Source organism: Kwoniella dejecticola, chromosome 3, assembly GCF_000512565.2.
Source record: "Kwoniella dejecticola CBS 10117 chromosome 3, complete sequence".
Taxonomy (NCBI): domain Eukaryota; kingdom Fungi; phylum Basidiomycota; class Tremellomycetes; order Tremellales; family Cryptococcaceae; genus Kwoniella; species Kwoniella dejecticola.
Window position 1 is genome coordinate 1463316 of NC_089303.1, and position 17718 is coordinate 1481033.

The 17718-nt window shown below is 47.3% G+C and overlaps 6 protein-coding genes across 6 annotated transcripts; 3 read left to right on the top strand and 3 right to left on the bottom strand.

Annotated features, from left to right (window-relative positions):
* Positions 1–1630: 1630 nt before the first annotated feature.
* On the bottom strand, positions 1631–2784 carry I303_102919 (uncharacterized protein; the record flags this gene model as incomplete). The annotated part of the gene is made up of 6 exons (XM_018406266.1): positions 1631–1826; positions 1933–2160; positions 2302–2384; positions 2465–2504; positions 2589–2635; positions 2749–2784. The coding sequence occupies 6 exons, from the start codon at positions 2782–2784 to the stop codon at positions 1631–1633; spliced, it is 630 nt and encodes a 209-aa protein (XP_018264760.1).
* An 801-nt stretch (positions 2785–3585) lies between these two features.
* On the top strand, positions 3586–4651 carry I303_102920 (uncharacterized protein; the record flags this gene model as incomplete). Its single annotated transcript, XM_018406267.1, has 3 exons — positions 3586–3701; positions 3813–4155; positions 4262–4651. 3 exons carry the CDS (start codon positions 3586–3588, stop codon positions 4649–4651), a joined length of 849 nt encoding a protein of 282 aa, XP_018264761.1.
* Positions 4652–5472: 821 nt separating this feature from the next.
* Positions 5473–7790, top strand: I303_102921 (uncharacterized protein; the record flags this gene model as incomplete). The annotated part of the gene is made up of 11 exons (XM_065968657.1): positions 5473–5512; positions 5648–5739; positions 5826–5961; positions 6051–6209; positions 6312–6572; positions 6645–6710; positions 6788–7191; positions 7266–7337; positions 7410–7484; positions 7563–7658; positions 7725–7790. 11 exons carry the CDS (start codon positions 5473–5475, stop codon positions 7788–7790), a joined length of 1467 nt encoding a protein of 488 aa, XP_065824729.1.
* Positions 7791–8710: 920 nt separating this feature from the next.
* On the top strand, positions 8711–10602 carry I303_102922 (uncharacterized protein; the record flags this gene model as incomplete). The annotated part of the gene is made up of 5 exons (XM_018406269.1): positions 8711–8904; positions 9049–9273; positions 9376–9596; positions 9753–10049; positions 10241–10602. 5 exons carry the CDS (start codon positions 8711–8713, stop codon positions 10600–10602), a joined length of 1299 nt encoding a protein of 432 aa, XP_018264763.1.
* A 622-nt stretch (positions 10603–11224) lies between these two features.
* Positions 11225–13672, bottom strand: I303_102923 (uncharacterized protein; the record flags this gene model as incomplete). The annotated part of the gene is made up of 4 exons (XM_018406270.1): positions 11225–12819; positions 12888–12947; positions 13014–13103; positions 13192–13672. The coding sequence occupies 4 exons, from the start codon at positions 13670–13672 to the stop codon at positions 11225–11227; spliced, it is 2226 nt and encodes a 741-aa protein (XP_018264764.1).
* A 1590-nt stretch (positions 13673–15262) lies between these two features.
* On the bottom strand, positions 15263–17441 carry I303_102924 (uncharacterized protein; the record flags this gene model as incomplete). The annotated part of the gene is made up of 10 exons (XM_018406271.1): positions 15263–15769; positions 15836–15887; positions 15950–16040; positions 16102–16282; positions 16343–16471; positions 16525–16950; positions 17002–17027; positions 17088–17235; positions 17297–17360; positions 17425–17441. 10 exons carry the CDS (start codon positions 17439–17441, stop codon positions 15263–15265), a joined length of 1641 nt encoding a protein of 546 aa, XP_018264765.1.
* Between the last annotated feature and the right edge of the window lie 277 nt (positions 17442–17718).

Consider the following 17718-nt stretch of genomic DNA (forward strand, 5'->3'; position numbering starts at 1 on the left):
TGTCAGCGTCTGTGAGGGTTACGAGCAAAACAGGTGATAGAGGTGCAACATACCTATTTGAGATGTCAATGACGGGGGGAAAGCTGATAAGTGATGTCTGAAGCGGAAGTTTCACTTCTTGCTCCTTGAGTCCTGACTAAAAGAATGTATTGTCTTGTAGTGTATACCACTTGTCCAATGCGTGAAATTGGTTGCCAGGTGCAAGTAGCGATGAAGAGTGTAGGTTGCGGTGGGTCAATGGGGTTTTTCCGATTCTGTGTAGGAAAGCTGGTCTAGGAGAATTGGACGATGATCTGTGCGTTTGAGTTACTCCGTCAGCATACGCTTCGCAAGGAGGCCTATCTCGCTTATGCAGGATGATGATGCAGATGAATGATCAATGATAATCGAGCTTGAGAGTGGAAGGTAGATGGACGATCGATTGAATTGGTGAAAGGATACCGAGGGATCCAAGTTGAGCGTTGAAAAGGGAGGGAACAGGCGTGGTTAACCCCCGAAACAAGATAGGTAAACTCACAATGATGCGAAATAGCAGTATCACTCCAGATCCAATTCCAGCACAACAATCGAGGGGCTCGAGGAGGGTCAGGCTAGGTCTGTAGTATGTTATGCGTACTTGAGGCTGAGCTGAAGAACAATAATAATGAAGAGGACGACGGTGAGGGATGTAGGGATGGATGGATGGATGAAAGCGTTGACGGAGGTGTTGGTGGTGATTTGATTTGATTTTGGAATCACACACACTCACTCACACTGACAATTACCCTGAATACAGTTACACCCTTTTGGTACAGCTCAAAATACTCACTCTACTTAGTGCATGTGGCAATTCCTATTCCTATAAAACGGTACAAGTAGGTAACAAGTCAACTACTTCAACCCATAAATAAACGTAATCAATTATTGTAATGGGTATTACGAAAATGATTAGGGAGGAAAGAAATCCTCTATTCGGCGTTTGAGTTGGATGTGGCATGAAATAGCCAGAATCGGTCGAATCGGGTCTGGAAGCACTCAACGCGTCAGTGGCTTTTTGGGATCATCAAGCAATGATGGGTCCCCGATTATAAGTGGATTTTATGCTTCATCACTGCATCGATGGTGATCAGCATCGTAAGGCTCAGAGGACTAGCATCCTCTTGATGCGTGGTTCCTATGCGAGATTGTCATTGAATGTCTCTATCAATTGGGGGCTTCGACTGCACCGCCTATACGATCATTTCTCAGAGGGCATGAACAAAGCTAACATCGACTTGAAAGATCAATTTTTCATCAAGACAGTAAAAAAACAGGCTTTTCGCGCCGACCTTGGAGCTCGCACGCAATATACTTCAACGCGAACATACTTGCCCTAGTATTCTATGATACACATTATTTGACTGAGTGAGGGAACAGTAAAGATCAACCTGTGAACACATGTTGCAAGGCGTGAAAATGAAAGAGTGAACACCTGTGGTTACGTTTGATGCGATACATGCGATGCGATGCTGTTGATGATATTCAATTATAATGGATCTATGCTGTAATGTCGACAAGTTTCTCTCCGATGTCTTCTACCTGTCTGTCGATTTCCAAGAGCACTTCTTGCTCGAGCCTTGGGGTCTTCCAATGAGAAGCCTTTCAAGGTTCACTACGACCGGCTGATCGCTCCGATACCCTCGTTTGTCGGTTGTATACGAAACGCAGGACTTCCCAATCCTTCTTCCGCCCTAGACGCCTCTAACAACGGCAATATCTCTCCTTGTTCTTTATGTCCTAACGATAACCAACCAGCTTTCAGACCGTTATTCACTATCGTATCTAATATCCGCTCGATGTTCTCGCTTCTGCACATCAGAAATCGCATAATACCGTATCAGCTTATTATTATTATTATTACTTTCCTCGACTTTCGATGCTCGACTCTGACATTCCAGATGGACTATGGCTCACCGTTCCCTTATCTCGCCTATACTATCTTTCCATCCCCCCTCAGTCGACCCATCGACCTCCCCATTCAGCCGTTTCACTTCGCTTTCCAATTCTTGTAATCTATCCTGCACTGCATCACGCCGCTTCTCTTCTTTCCGCGATGATCGATATGATTCTCCCACTATCAGTCCGGCGCCTACTAGGAATAGGAATGTTTCCGCTAATGTCGTGGCTCCGTTCTGTATCGCCCTGTGCGCCGACACTCAACTTCAGCTTTACACACAACGACTGACGACGCAGGGCAAGGTGGGCCGATACCCGAGAGGCTGGGACCGCTATCTGTTATCTGGAGCGAAAGAGAAAGATGACCGATAGGCACTCGTGACTCACCTAGCATCGTTTAGAGGTTTGATCTGCCCAGACTCGGCATTCAATAGGCCCATGCGCATCCTCGCTTCCGTTCGGTGCATTCGCTACGATGCCAGGAAGATTATCAGCAATGCGGGAGGTGGTCTCACGTGGAAGTGGACGTGGACCATAGGTGAGGACTCACCTGAGCCAAGCCTATACATATGTTTTTGAACGTATCATGTCTTTTTGTAACGGGTGAGGTCAGCCATCCGCAGGTGAGAGATAACGAGCTTCGGTAGATAGCGAAAGTTGTCAGCTCAACTCACTGAGCAGCTTGAGCTTTGATCGTGTTCGCTATCGGTTTCGCCAGGGTCTATCATGGTATTTCGAAGATCAAAAGAAAAGCTGGGAGTCAGCGGAAAGTCGGTGAGACAGACAGATAGAGGAAGAGTGGACAGCCTCCACTCTTCAAGTTTGATGACATACCTTGACAGCCAAGCTAAATATCTTGACTGATGCCATGCTGAGTGAGTGATGAAGACGAAAGATGTGATTCTACAGGTTGATATTGATGTAGTCTAGTGTCCTATTGGTTGAGCTTGCGCAAGTGTTTGCACTTCAATACTATCAACGACTTAGTCATAGTCATAGCTTTTATGGTAGGCAACAATTTCAGCATTTCTATTTACGTTCCCGAGTCTCATTGCCGAGCCGCTTCGCACTCGGATAGATGATCTGTTGTTGTTGATCTTACATAATAGCGGAATTGAGCCAGACCACGAGGCTGACTATTTCATTTTATCGGTTCTCGCCGACCTCGGCATAAAGGCATGTTTTGTAGTGACCCTGAACTAAAAAACGGGGTGTCCACTTTGTCACCGTACGAGCACAAAGACATCTGATCAGCTTGTTGCTTCGGGCGCCTTGTCCGGTGAATGACCGATCCATCCCATCCTTCCAAGATTAGCTTGGCTTTGTACGGGCTTTGTACGTAGGCAGCACATTCGTAGGCAATTTGTACATAGCCTCTTTCATTTCATCCGTGTCTTGTGCCTTCGTCGTCTCTGTCTCTGTCTCCGTCATTGACCTGTTGCTGTTGTAGAAAAAGATCGCGCTGGACGCTACTCATTTTTGTATGGAATACCAACCCGATAGAACTTTTGAGACCAAGAGAAAGAACGATTATCATCTTAGTTGAAGAGACGAAGGGAAAGGAACTTTGACCGGATCGGCGAAATCGGTAGACCGAATCAACCCTATCACATCGGTATCACGACTCGCCCTCCCCTCTTTGGTTACGATCAGACTAGACAAATATTCAAGATGCCTACATTACTTATACGTCAAGATCCCTCGAGCACGACGCAGTCCGCGTCAAGTACGACAAGTAATAATGCCGCTACGGAAAGTACGCCTGTGTTCAACAATAACCCTGGCGGGTGAGTAAAACCCTCAAGTCTGCTCATACCACCTTGATCTTATTACCGAATCCTCTCGCATCCATGCTCAAATGCATAAACCATGTCTGAGCTGACTGCTGTGTGATTCAGTGGTTCGACAACACTCTATCTGTTCACGTTCCTCATAACTATCCTCGTTCTCGGTCTGATCTCTTCCGGGCTGCTGATCCGAGCGTACATCCTTCGAAGGAGATTCCACCGTCGGGTCGAAGAGGCAATCCGACGGGGCGAAGCTTTACCTACCGATGCAGCTACCGCCTTGGGATTACTACCTCGTCGTCCCCCGCGAGGAAAGAAGGAGAAGAAGCATGGCTTGATGCCTACGATGTGGGAGAGTGAGATGTGGCGAGATGATGAGAAAGCCGGTCTAAAAGATGAACACGATGCACAGGAGCCTAGCGAAGTCAGGAAAGACGGTTGGGACGAATTGACCGTAAGTCCCCTCTCGAAGGCGATGGCTTCTCCTGCAATCGTAATCGTCCTCTCACGCCTACACGGGCGGTCATGGTTGTAGTGTAGCTAATTTGTGTCCTTGATAGCCATTATCGATACTGCATTACACAACCTCCAATCCCGCTGAACCGCCTCAGCCTCAAATCGAGATCCCGCCTCCTCTGACACCTGGAGCATATTTCAGGTCATTATGGTCTTCCCGCGGTCTGACTACGACGAGTACAACGACAAACACCAATTCAAATACCGCGCAAAGACCAGGATTACCGCATCGACCTACATCGACCATAATACCGACGCAGAAGCCGGTGTTTGCTGTACCTGACGCAGGTGAGGAGGTCGTCTTAGGGGTGATGATTGCTATGCCGAGTGAGGGGGCGATGGAAGAGCGTTGGAACCCGCTCGAAGAAGGAGAGGAGGAAAGGGAGTTGCCTGAAGTGTGTCTGGGTGTTCTGGGGACAACTATGAAAGAGTGAAGAAGTAGTAATCAGTGTATCTGGCAAGAGTCAATGTGCGTCCGAGATTTGCGCGTTGATGTCATATTGTGTCAAGGGCAGGAAGATTGGGGGTCACGAGAGAACGAGAGGTATGGGTCTCTGCATTTTGTTTGTATTGTAGTGAGATTTCATAGATCAATCTGGTAGAACAACAGCCTGAATAGCAACGAGAAGTAACAATACACACCCTATGCAGTGTACGATATGAAAGAAAACATGCAACATGACCGGCTTGTCGCTAAGCACACAAATCAATGGCATTCTGAACTCCTCGAATGATGCTGTGCTTGAAAAGTGAGTGACGAGCGGCGGCCTGCAATTGCGGATAATGGATGATGGATGACGATGGACCGAAGTTTGACCGGGGCAACCGCGGATAACGTTAAATAGCTGAAACTGAAACCATCTTGACTTTTTGGCCTCTTGCTATTCTTTTCTTTTTGTTCTCGCGTTCTTGCTTGACGATATCATTGCACACTTACAATCGCTGGACTTCTCCTCTCATCGCCGGCCTTACGACAAACTAACGCCTTGCAGATTCTCAGTAACATGTCATCGGAATAATACAAGTATCTGTCTCTGTCATTCGAGTAACCTGCAAATCGAAGGATGCTTGGATGGTTCATCGACCTTGGAAAGCGATGAAATAATTACCCGAACACTAGATCTACATTCGTGTGTCGAATGAAGCCTTGACCATAAACATATGAAATCTTGACAGATCATAACATATCTCAAAGTCCCATTGCTCGAAAACACTGTGTATCCTAACCACCTGCTTTGTTTTGTTGTTTTGCAAAATGTACGGAATACGGGGTGTTTCTCGGAATGTAATTCTCAGTGAGTTGAGTTGAGTTGAGTTGAGTTGAGTTGAGTTGAGTTAACTGGACTCAAGAGAAATACCCACATTGCTCGACTCTATCGTTTTAAGATCAATGTGCGGAAGGTAGCTGAACTTAGTTTGTCCTTTTATAGGTGTAGCTGTCTTCTTGGGCGTTTCAACAATGATCTATCTTGGTATTCCCAATCTGTATATCCAACAATCCGACATAGCCGAGCCCGAACTTGTAAGTGATGACCCTAGATCGGTTGTAGGATCCAAGTCATAGATGGAGATGAAGGTTGACTTGCTGACTTTCCATTCGCAATATAGTTTGCATATTCCGATATCGACCTCATCTCAAGCGATGAATCAGGAAGCACAACCAGATGTCATGGTGAAGGAGCCATCTCGGGTTTGCCTGGATTCCATGTTTTCGATAAATTATGGTACAAGTCCGGAAAATTTTGTAAGTGTCATAGCTCTTTATCCCTTCCCCTCTTCTGATCTGCAGAGCCTTAACATGATCTCTGTACTGATCGTCGCATACGCATACAGACCTCTTCTCCGATCATCCTGAAACCATCACCCTGCCGAAGCTGGACGCAATTACCAGTGGACATAATCCATTTTTGGTTCGACCTGCATCTGAAGCCCCGCATCAAGCGAAAGATAAGTCCAAGAACAGTGTGATAAGGTGTTTCCCGCATGAGACCAGTACGTCACGTTTTCCTCCCCTTCCCCTCACATGGCTTTCATTGTGGTTTTTCCTGGGTTTCTGAAGATAAGTAAAAAACTGATACCGCTTCGCTGCTCTAGTATGGCTCAACGCAGGTATACCACCAGCAGCGTTCCAGCGCAGACACATTGCGAAACGGTTCAATTGGGAGTTCCACCATTATCACTTCTTAGCGGAATCTTTATTGGGTGGAGTAGCTTCCTTGAAACTAGTCGATGAATCAAAACCAATTGAAAGCAAGCTGGATGAAGAGAAAAGATGGCTTGTCATACCGTACGAAAGCGGTTGGAAGGATCCATATGGTCTCAACGAGCCTGTAGTGAATGGGTTGTTCGGTAATCGTGAGTATAAATGACGTTCTCCTTCCCGGGCAAGATACGGTCATTGACGAACGGAAATGCAATCATGAGCAGATTTGGTGGATCATTCGGCATGGCGCGAGATCAGCTCGAATGACGATTGGGTAGGACTAGAAAGAGGTGAGTTGCAGGCTCGTTATATCCACCTAGTTTCATACAATGTATCGCCAATCAGAGTGCTGATAAAAGATGAGTAGTCGTGCTTATCGATCGGTGGGCATCTCACCGTTACAACCCCAAAGCCAATGTATGGAACAAAATGGCCCTTGACGTCTTCGACTCTTTGCCATCATCAGCAATATCTCCTTCGCAAACAGATATAGGGCTACAGTCGATGTTCAGCGGATACAGGGATCAATTCTTAGATTATATGGAAATACGTCCTCTGCAAAGAGGTAAAGCAGGAATGGCAGTATACGAAATACCGAAGATAGTTTATGTTGATCGACAAGCATCAAGCAGAAGACTTGTACCGGAAGCTCATCGAGATTTGCTGCTCATCCTGAGAGATTTAGAGAGAGCTGGACTGGCTAGGACAGTAGTAGGAAAGCTGGAGGAGATGAGCTACGAGGATCAGATTAAGTTGTTTGCTAGTGCTGATGTGAGTGACTTCCGGCGCTCGCTTGGTCTCGTCATCAAGGGAATAGGAGCTAAGCTAAGACGTGGCTTGGGCAGATAATGATTGGTGTTCATGGGAATGGATTGACACATCAAGTATGGATGGCGCCTGGAGGGGTGTTAGTGGAAGTGAGTATCTTCGCTCAGGATCGAGATTGTCAGAATCATTGAAACTGTACTGATACTGATCAACTCGATTAGATATTCCCCTCAGGTGTATTTTTGCGAGATTACCAAGTTGTAGCTCAAGTAGTAGGCCATGAGCACGTAGCTATTGTGAGTCAGACTCAGACCACGCCTGTGTTTCGAAACGCCACTAGTATTGAAACGCTGACGTGGACTTGGACGATGCAGCTGGATAGTCGCATTTACACCAAGGAACAATGGGAAAGCGAGCCTGGGAAATTGCTGGCTACTAGCCCGAATGACGCGAACGATAAGAATATACAAGTACGCGACAACTTACTGTCCTGTCACAGGATGCTGGCTGATCACAAGATCTTTTTATCTTTCCAGCTCGATAAAGGTTTCGTGGAGAGATTGCTCAAAGAGAAGATATCGCAATTTCACGTTGAGCAATGATAAGATGTGAGGAATTCCGTGTCCAGAAGTGTGACTGCAATGCACGGGGAAGAATATAGAGGACAAATGGTCAATCGGATAGGCGTTGTTATCTGGGTACAAATGTAAAATGTATAACGACATGTATAGATGTGCTTACTCGGTAACTGTTTCCGACTCTTCATACATGTGAAGCCATGGCGGCTCGAGCATCTGAATTGAGCATGAACATGGAGCATGGGCATTGCGCATTGAGCATGGACATGGAGCTTGAGCACGAACACGCGGCGACCATTCGCAACAGAAGACTGTCGCCTATCTACTCTCTATACATAAATACTATGAGTATCTACTGCGTTGAGCTAGACTTGCTAGATTGATGAGCTCATGCCGAGAGGTGAGAGATAGAATCGATCTATGACGATGTTGACGCATCGGCATGATGAGATTCTAGGATTTACGTTAGATTCAATCCATATAACAATGTTATTCCCGTTCACCGGAATCCCGATGCAGCTACGAGCACTCCACTCACTCTTGTCCGGGTTTTGCAACACGCGATAAAAGCGAGTACGATAGATATTACGATTAGATTAACTTCATTTATCCCCTATTCCCCGATTCCAGACACCGGGTTACCTATCTTGGTTTAAGTCAAACATGATTTCAATTGAAAAGTGCGTCTGCTGTCAACCCGGTGTTCTGCTTGTTCTGCTGAGCTAGCTAATGCAGCGACACGAATCATGCGGATGATGTCGTCATTGTCGTCGACGCCGGTCAGTGTTTGTATTCGTATCTGTGTTCGTGTCTCCAACATACTTATGCGAATATAAGTCAAGGTGGTTTACATCGCAGGAACTTGATCCCCCTCAAATCGTCGTCTTCTAATCTTCTGACTTTAAGACTCTACTCCAAGACCATAATCGACGTATCGTACGAATATGTTTGGTCGACTCACCTCGATCAGCTCGATCAGCTCGGTCGCCCTTCTGGGTTACCTCTCCGTGGTAGCTGCAGCACCCTCCACTAAGACGAAAAGAGATTCTGGGCCATATGCGAGCTGTCGGACATTCTACGCAGATATCTACGCTGAGACTACCCAGAATGCTGATCTCAAAAGCGTAATCGGAGGACCGTAAGTCAGCGGTGAACCATTGAGATCCATCTTTGCATCTTCGCTTCATCATGATTCGGCTTCACCGCTTGGCCACTAGTGTACGGGCGTGGTCAGGGTTGACACGTACTATGCTGATTTTACTGTACCGGACCGTCCATCCAGCCCAGCAAGCCAACAAGTACTCGTCGAAGCCTCGATCCAACAATTCGCAGCCGGTTCAGAAGTCATGGCTCAGATTATGAACGCGACCAAGATCCCCGTTTCCGGGAGTTACAGTCTTTGGTTCGAGTACTGCGAACCGATCAATTCGAATGGGAATGTGACTGGAATTTTCCAGACCCATCATGGCTTAGTAGGAAATGCGGGATACTGGAATGTCCAACTAGAGTGAGTAGAACCAATTGAAATTATCGCCTACTTGATCTGTTGTATCTATCGCCCCAACTTTCTGAGTGACTGATCTATGGCATTATGTGATTTACTTGATAGCAACTCCCCCAATAACTCCTTCGCTGAAGCTGCCGCCCAAGCTGGATGGGCGACATTGTCATACGATAGATTAGGTGTAGGCAGATCAGCCAAGCCTGATGGTACGAACGTCGTCCAGATCCCCTTCGAGACTGCGCAATCAGCTTCTATTGCCCAATCGCTCCGAGCGGGCAATCTGAGCGATATTGGGATATTCGATAAGATTGTCGGTATTGGTCATTGTGAGTGAGGCGTCACAGGCGTAACTTTTGACTTATGAACCACAATACCGCGAAACCTCAACACCATAGTTTCTCGATCCTATGATGTAACGTTTCTCGATCACAGACGAAGGTAGATACTCAGCGCTGACCCATTCCCTTGATATGTCGACATAGCATACGGCTCCAACCTTTTAGCAGGCGTAGCATCCGTTGCACCCTCTTCGTTCGACGCACTGATCCTCACGGGATTCACCAATAATGCCACTCAAGGACCCCTCGGTTTATTCGCTTTCCAATCTACCATCGCCTCAGTAGCTTACCCGTCGAGGTTCTCGGCGGACGCCAACGACTACGTGATCACGCCGAATATGTATGTCGACCAGACGGGCTTCTTCCATTATCCGAATTACACCGACGCAGCTTTGAGCATGTTTACGATGACCAAGGGGGAATACACTTTGGGACAACAGAGTGAGTATAGTGCATCTTCGTCTGTCATCTCTCAACTCAATCAGCTGTTCATTCCGACCGCATCAAGTATATCGTATCACTGTCTCGTACGCTCGCTCGAGCACTTACACTCTCATCATAAATCCATAATTCCCTGATCCCTGCCTGCTGAAGCAAAAATGCTGATCTGATGCTGACTCATCTGCACATAGATTCCATCGCAGCAGCTTTACAATTGAAGAACAACTACACTGCCCCGGTATTCGTAGTGACGGGAGAATTCGATGCGCCATATTGCGCTGCTAATTGCTATGTAACCTCTTCTTCTTCGGGTAATTCAACTTCGACTTCATCTTCGTCATCGTCTTCGATGATGGGAAACAATTCAACCACTGGCAGTAATCAACAACAACAACCACCTTCTCAATTGGACACAGCGAAAGAAGTCTTCCCATCCTCGACGAATTTCCAAACCTACGTCGTTCCCGATACGGCGCACGGTATAAATTATCATACGACTGCTTATGCTGCGTATCAGCAGATCCTCCAATTCGTCCAGAGTGCTAATATTTAATCGGACAAGTCAAGGCTCGCGCATACGAATACGCACGAGCAGTCAATCGGATCGATCGAGGACTATGTACTGTATTGCGGATGATCAGAAGGTTGCAGATCCGGTCATGGCTAGGGTAGAAAGTGTAAAAGTAAAAGAATCCTAACAAGATCAAGTATAATTCATCAATTGTATCTCATTTCACATGTATCAAATGTTTTGGAGCATCGTGTCCGCCGAACCAGTCTACGAACAATGGATTATCATTGACAATGGAAGATGAGCATACTTGATTGCATAGTAGTACATTTGGCTAATTCTCATATACTGTATTGATTTTGAGGTGTTGTCAACGTCAACGTCAACGTCAACGTGTATGATCTAAAACCTCAACACAGATGTCAAGACACGGATCAAATACTGTATATAGACAATTGACATTTAATTTTCAATTTTTCACTTCTTACTTCTTACTTCTATATCTATGCACACTTCAATTTTTTTTCTGACTGCACAAGCAACAACATCGTCCCCAATCCCAAACCACGTACAGCCCCCTCTCACGCAGACTGCATCCACCACATCCACCGAAAAATCCAAAACATCCAAAACATCTCTAGCTCAAGCAATCCAAGGGCTTGGCTTATCCGTCCATATCGAATAACCCATCATCCTCATCTTCCGAATGTCCCTTCTTACCCACACCAGCAACCATATCGTGCCCTTGTCCATGCGCATCTATTTTAGGCTGAGTTTGTCCGTTTCCAGTACCATTTACAGATGGAGAGGATGAGAGACCGGAATGCTTAGGCAGGGTATTCTGCATATGCAGTCTCGATAAAGCACTTGCCAATCCTCCTGGAAGACTTTGTCCAGGTAAATGAGCTTCTAACACCTTGGTAGCTGACGGAGAGGATGATTCGAGGTTTCGGATCAAGTAAGGCTCAGTCATATGTATCTGTCTATTAGGGGATGTGGGCGAGGTGATAGATGATCCTGAAGTGGGCGATCGTTGTTGCGTCAAGAGGGAAGTCTGTCTCTTCGGAGCCTGTTTAGCTGTCGTTGGTCCAAAGGCAAATCCATCTTCTCCCTCTACAGCATTTGACGCATGAGCATGAGCACCAGCACCAGTACCAGTAGTAGCAGCGCTAGGCGATCCACCGGTTTGATGACCAGCTTCGCCCTCGGTATCTTGTTGATATTTCCTTGCGTCCTCGCCGTCTGCAGACCACAAGGATTTCAGGAAGCCTGAACCACCTGGTCCAAGAGCGGGACCAGCAGATTGAGCGAGACGTTCTCCGCCAGAGGCGAATCCTTGATTCCATAAGGGACTACCGTATCTTCCTCCGGGCGATTGAGCGTAATCTTCTTGTCCCTGAGAATCCCTTCTTGACATCCTTCGAGCCCTCTCTTGGGGAGTCAACAGATCAGACAAAGAGGAAGGTAAGAAATCTTCACCGTGGTCTTCATCATCGATGAACACTGCATCTTGGTTCGACTTGGTCGGTCTAGGGATAGGTCTTCGTCGAGGTGACAAAGGTTCTTCTGGCGTATCGGATCTGGCCCAAATCGATTTATGCAGATTGGCGTCTCCAGCAAAGGACGCTGAGAGGGGTACAGCAGGTGCGGTCGAATGGCCGTGTCGATCGAGAGATAGAGACGGATGGGAGAAAGACGACGAGAAACCAGGTGCCGTAGTGACTGGTGGTCTGAGTGGAGATCCTAGCGGGTTTGAGGCGCTGGCTTTGAGCGACAATGGTCCAGGCACTGAGCCGCTTGCACCAGCAGTGGCACCAAATGAGGCAGACAAGGGCGAAGGTCGACTGGGAGAAGATGCGAACCCTTGGATACCCCTAGGCTGGGCAAACCCTGCAGAATTAGGTGAATTGGGCAAAGCGCCTGAAGGTGGTCCGAAAGGTTCTCGTAGGGGAGATGAAGGGAGTCTACCGGTTTGAGGTGATTGCATCGAAGATGATAAGGCTGATTTGATCGGTACGGGCGATGCGATATGTTCGTCTCCAGGCGAAGCACTGTTCTTCCTCCCTCTCATAATGCCTAATGGCCGCGGCGATTCTCCTAAGCCGTTGGCGTTGCCGGTGCCTGTTCCAGACGAGGGCGCTGGGGGAGCAGCCGATGCCCCGACGGAGTCACCGCGTTCTCTAGCTTCGAGCTGGGCGGCTTTCTTATTCTTCCTATCCATCGACATGGGCTCGCCGGGTCGTACATGCGCAAGAGCACCTGTTCTGTTCGTCAATTTATTTCTGGGACGCGGAGAGGAGAACAAAGGGATTTGTTGGGAGACTCACATTTGTGACCGAATTTACAGTTTCCTTTCAAGAACCATTGACACACTTCTCGCTTTGCAGCTGTGGACCAGACAAAGGCAGATTCAGCAGCGGCTTTGACAAGTGGAGCATGAAACATAGACTCACCGTCTGGAGCCGCATGGGAGAATGGACAACTATCTCCGGCAGTACAAGCGCCAGCCTTGAAGAATCTACACGGTACATGACTAAGACCTGCTACGAGTGGGATCCAATATCAGCCGAAGTGCGAAGTGCGCCATTTTGGACGAGCTCAGCAGCGGATTCAAGGGGGAGATTGACATACCTTTATCACCTTCAGCCGCATCATCACCTGCAGTCTTCTTCTCCCTTGTATCTTTTTGAGCTTTATTCGCAGACAATCCCGAGACTGTAGAAGTCGATTTGATCTCTCTCTTTTCAAATCCACCAATGGTTCTTTCCGGCCCCCTGGCTGATCCTGCATTCATGAATTTACCGTTTGTTGCAGCTGTAGCTGTAGCTGTAGAGGGTGTTGCGGCGGTAGCAGCTGATGCGGGGGAACGATCACGCCAATTATCGTCATTCAACATGGATCGCGAGACGGAAGACGATAAGCCTGATCTGCCCCTATTGACTGAACCTGTGCCTGTGAAATTGGGTGAAGAAGGTGAATGCGGTGTATGCGTAGCTATTGGGGACGGCCGAGATTTAGGGATGGGTTTGGCGGTTGATCCGGTGCCGTTTCCATGGCCGTTCGGCTTGGAGGGCGAGTCGAGCGGAGATGGAGAAGGTAAAGGGACAGACATTGTATGTGGGACCGATTCGTGTATTTAGGTGTATGTCGAGAAGACAAAGAGAGAGTGTATAATGATGTGCGAGAAAAGGTGGAAATGTGGTCTTCTAACTAAGTGAGCAGTTGAAAAGTGGAGTGTGGTGAGTCGTGTACCAGATGGATTGGACGGACCGAGCTGGCGGATAGATTGACCTATTTGGACACACAACAAAGGACCTAAATGCTCGACGCTAGACACTAGACGCCGGACAAAGACTGGAGGTACCGTTGTCCTTGTTCGATGTATGTATGTATGTATGTTGATAAAGCAATGACAGCCGAATACTAAAGGATTGGTCTCGCGAATCCTGATTGACGCGTGGGTTGGGCGACTCGACCAGCGGAGAGTCAATCAAAGGAGGCTGAGAGGCGGACAGCGCGTTGAGGGTTGCTGTATATGTAGAAAGATGAACAGCCGATTATCGGATCGTCTTTATATGTATATGTAGAATGTGAGATGTAACGGTTTGATGGATGAGTTATTGGGTGCAAGGCGAACAAGTAATGTTGACTGACGTGGAGAAGGGATTCGGAGGTGGTGGTGGCAAAGTGATCTGGGTATCTTCGGTATGTATCGCTTGGTTATATGTTGATGAAGATGGAAGCACAGCTCGGTGGATCACTGCCTCGCTGATGGTAGTATCCTTTGTCTAATAATGATGATGTGAGTTGACTAGGTCTGATTTGATGGATTGGTATTGATGGATTGCGATAGAACCCATTTTGTGGCTTATACGAATGAGTAGATTCAATCAATCACTCAGTCAGGTCCAAAGCCAGGAGATGTATAACTATATCCGGTATAAAGATTACGTTTTAACCGACCAATCCTAATCCACCAAATAACCCCTGACAGATGCGATAGATGTATAAATTACCTTCCCCACCATGTCCTCATGCTGACAGAGCATGGGCAGAAATAACGATGCTTACTCTCGTTAAACCGACACCAGACTAGACTCAAATAGATCAGAGAGAATGATCATCCCGAGTGGGTCCGTCCTCACGACCATCAAATTGCCCCTTCAAGTCGAATCGAGTCGAGTCGAGTCGAGTCATGTATGATCAGGTGATCAAGGAACTCAGACTTCGCGCTGCGCGTCTCGAATATCATTGATGGTGCGTTATGATGGTGTTTACCTAACTGATCTCTTTGACACCTAGCTGGAATCAGCAATGGCACTGGCAATTGCCCTAACGATATAAGATGCATGATATCGACTCGACTGGCTGAAGAGCTATATCGTGCACACTGTATATATCGCAAAGGACTCCCCCTTCCACCGCCCAGCCTCCTATCACCTCTCGCCCCCACTCTTCATGCCATCTATCTCTCGTCTCTCCTCTCAGGCGTGCCTAGAGTTGAATCTAGGCTTCTTTTCTCGATTTCATCCTATTCAAGTATATTTCCTTCTTAGGAGTTTCTTCTTTTCTCTTTTTCCGCAATGTGTTTCCTTCGTCCTGATGTCTCTCCCAAAATATCCTTCGATCCTTCGCCACTGTGATCTCCACGCGCATTCCTCTCGTCGTCGCCCCTCGCCTTCATCTTCGCACCATACTTTTCTCACGCTCGTGCAGTCCAAGGAGCACCTTGACCCTGACTCTGACCCTGCGATTGACTCTGTCCTTGAGCTTGTTGCGGTCCGCCCCCTCTCCCACCTCGTCCGCCACCTCGACCACCTCTTCCATTAGGAGGTCCGCCTCTACTTTGTCCTTGTCCTGGTGGTCCGCCTCGACCATTGGCATTGGGTGCTCTCGGAGCATTAGGGGGTCTTCCACCTCTACCTTGTCCACCGTTCTGATTTGATGATACGCCGTCCACCTGCGGTTGAGTGGCGGCTTGTTCCTGCTGTGATGCACGTTGAGGTTGTGCTTGATTTGGGGGTTGTGATTGTTGTTGAGCGGATTTGGGGGGAGGAAGAGCTTTAGGTGCAGCTGCTCGAGGAGGGGTAGATGGTTCATCCGGAACGGAAGGGGCAACGTATAATACCGGGTCGATGACTGCTGGGATCGGGGCGATTTCGGTTCCTAATTCAGATTCTATCCTGTACAGGTTGTGTCGGTCTTCAAGCTGGATAGCCAGGTTTTATATTAGCGGGATGTTCAAGACAATTCATCGGATGTCGGTGAGACTTACCGTGAGAAGGGAGATAGCAAGACCAAGATGACCGAATCGACCCGAACGACCACTATTGGAATGGAGTCAGTCTGTCTGTGGCCTCGTTCTCGTCATTAACAGGTATTTACGCACATTCTATGAAGGTATGACTCGGCTGTACGCGGGAAGTCAAAGTTGATGACGACGTTTACAGCCTGAATATCTATACCTCGAGTCAAGAGATCTATGCCGTACATGCGAGTCAGCCTCACATTCCCTTAGACAAGAAGCTGATAGTTGCTCACCTGAACAGACCAAATTTCTCGTCATTCCATTCCTGAAATCGTGGAAGACTCTATTTCTATGTGCTTGTAGCATTTTGGCATGAGAGTAGAAACATGAATATCCGAGCTCGGTTATTTTCTTGGCCAGTAATTCCACTCGGTTTGTCGAGTTACAGAATATGATAGATTGGTTGATTTGGAGCTGAAAGGTCCGTTGTCAGCTGTTTGCACCTCGCAATTGGATACTGACGCGATAGCTTACTTTGGAGAATAGAGTGTTCAGACAGTGTACTTTCTGTCTTTCTTCGACGTATGCATAATACTGCGTGACACCTTTAAGGGTCAATTCGTCCATCAGGTTCACTTCGAAAGGTTGTACCATATGACGATCCTATGCAGAACGTCAGCTTTTCGTCGATGAACGTAGCGATAGAGAAAGCTCACTGAGAACTCCTTGACGTTCCAAGGGAAAGTTGCGGAGAAAAGCATGACTTGTCGTTCTTGAGGACAGAGGTTCAACAGTTGTTCTATCACAGGTGTGAACTCTTCACTAAGGAGTTTGTCGGCTTCGTCCATAACGAATATTCCACATTTCCTCAGATCCGCTATACCCTTCCCACCCAAGTCCAAAATTCTACCCGGTGTACCCACTAAGATGTGGACAGGTTCTTGTAACCTCAAGATATCATCTCGTAATGTTGTTCCACCGGTTGTGACCATGACTTGTAGATTCGGTATGTGGGCTCCCAGTGTTTTGCACACTTGCGATGTTTGGAGAGCTAGTTCTCGAGTTGGGACGAGTAATACTGCTTGGATGTGAGAGTGTGATGTGTTGATTCGGTTTAGAGTTGGAATGATGAAAGATGCGGTCTGATAATGGGTATCAGCTATCAAGTCCGCATACACTTAAGGTCGACTCACCTTTCCTGTACCGTTCTTTGCTCGGGCTGAGTGGAAAAAGATCAGCTTCAGGTCACGAGAAGCGGGGATGAGGAGAGACTGCTCACCAAGGACATCTCGTCCTGTTAATGCCATAGGAATAGCTTGTTCTTGGATGGGGGAAGGTCTTTCGAAACCGGCAGTATAGATACCCATGAGTAGTTCTCTACGTAAGCCGAAATCATCGAATGATGATCCTTCGGTAGCGGTAACATCCTATGATATCCAGTTGTATGGTCAGCTCAAGGTGGACGATATAGCTGTCCAACTAGCTTACCTCGGTTTGAGGACGTAAATCTTTAGGAGGGGCAACGAGGCCTTGCTTCCAATCAGCGGTACTGCTATGGAAGAGACTATCAGTACATTGATTCATCATTTGGGTTAAAGCCCTGTCAATCTACTCACGATGACGAGGAAGCCATGGTGTCTGGATGTAAGGGAAGACAAGGGGAGTTGGGACTGAATAGAGGAGGAGAAGGTGTTGCTGCTTGGATCTTGTTGCCTCTGAGAGGACTACTGTAATTTCTTCTTTGGTGTTTCTGATGAATGCCTTGTTCGATACTGATATTATTGATATCTACTGGAGACCTATCTCTGGAATGATGATGGTGATCTCCCTTGGAGTGACTAGGCCCGTCAGTTCGGATGCCGTCAAAATGGTGTGTGCTGTTGGTGATTTAGCTGTATTTCCGGGTTTAA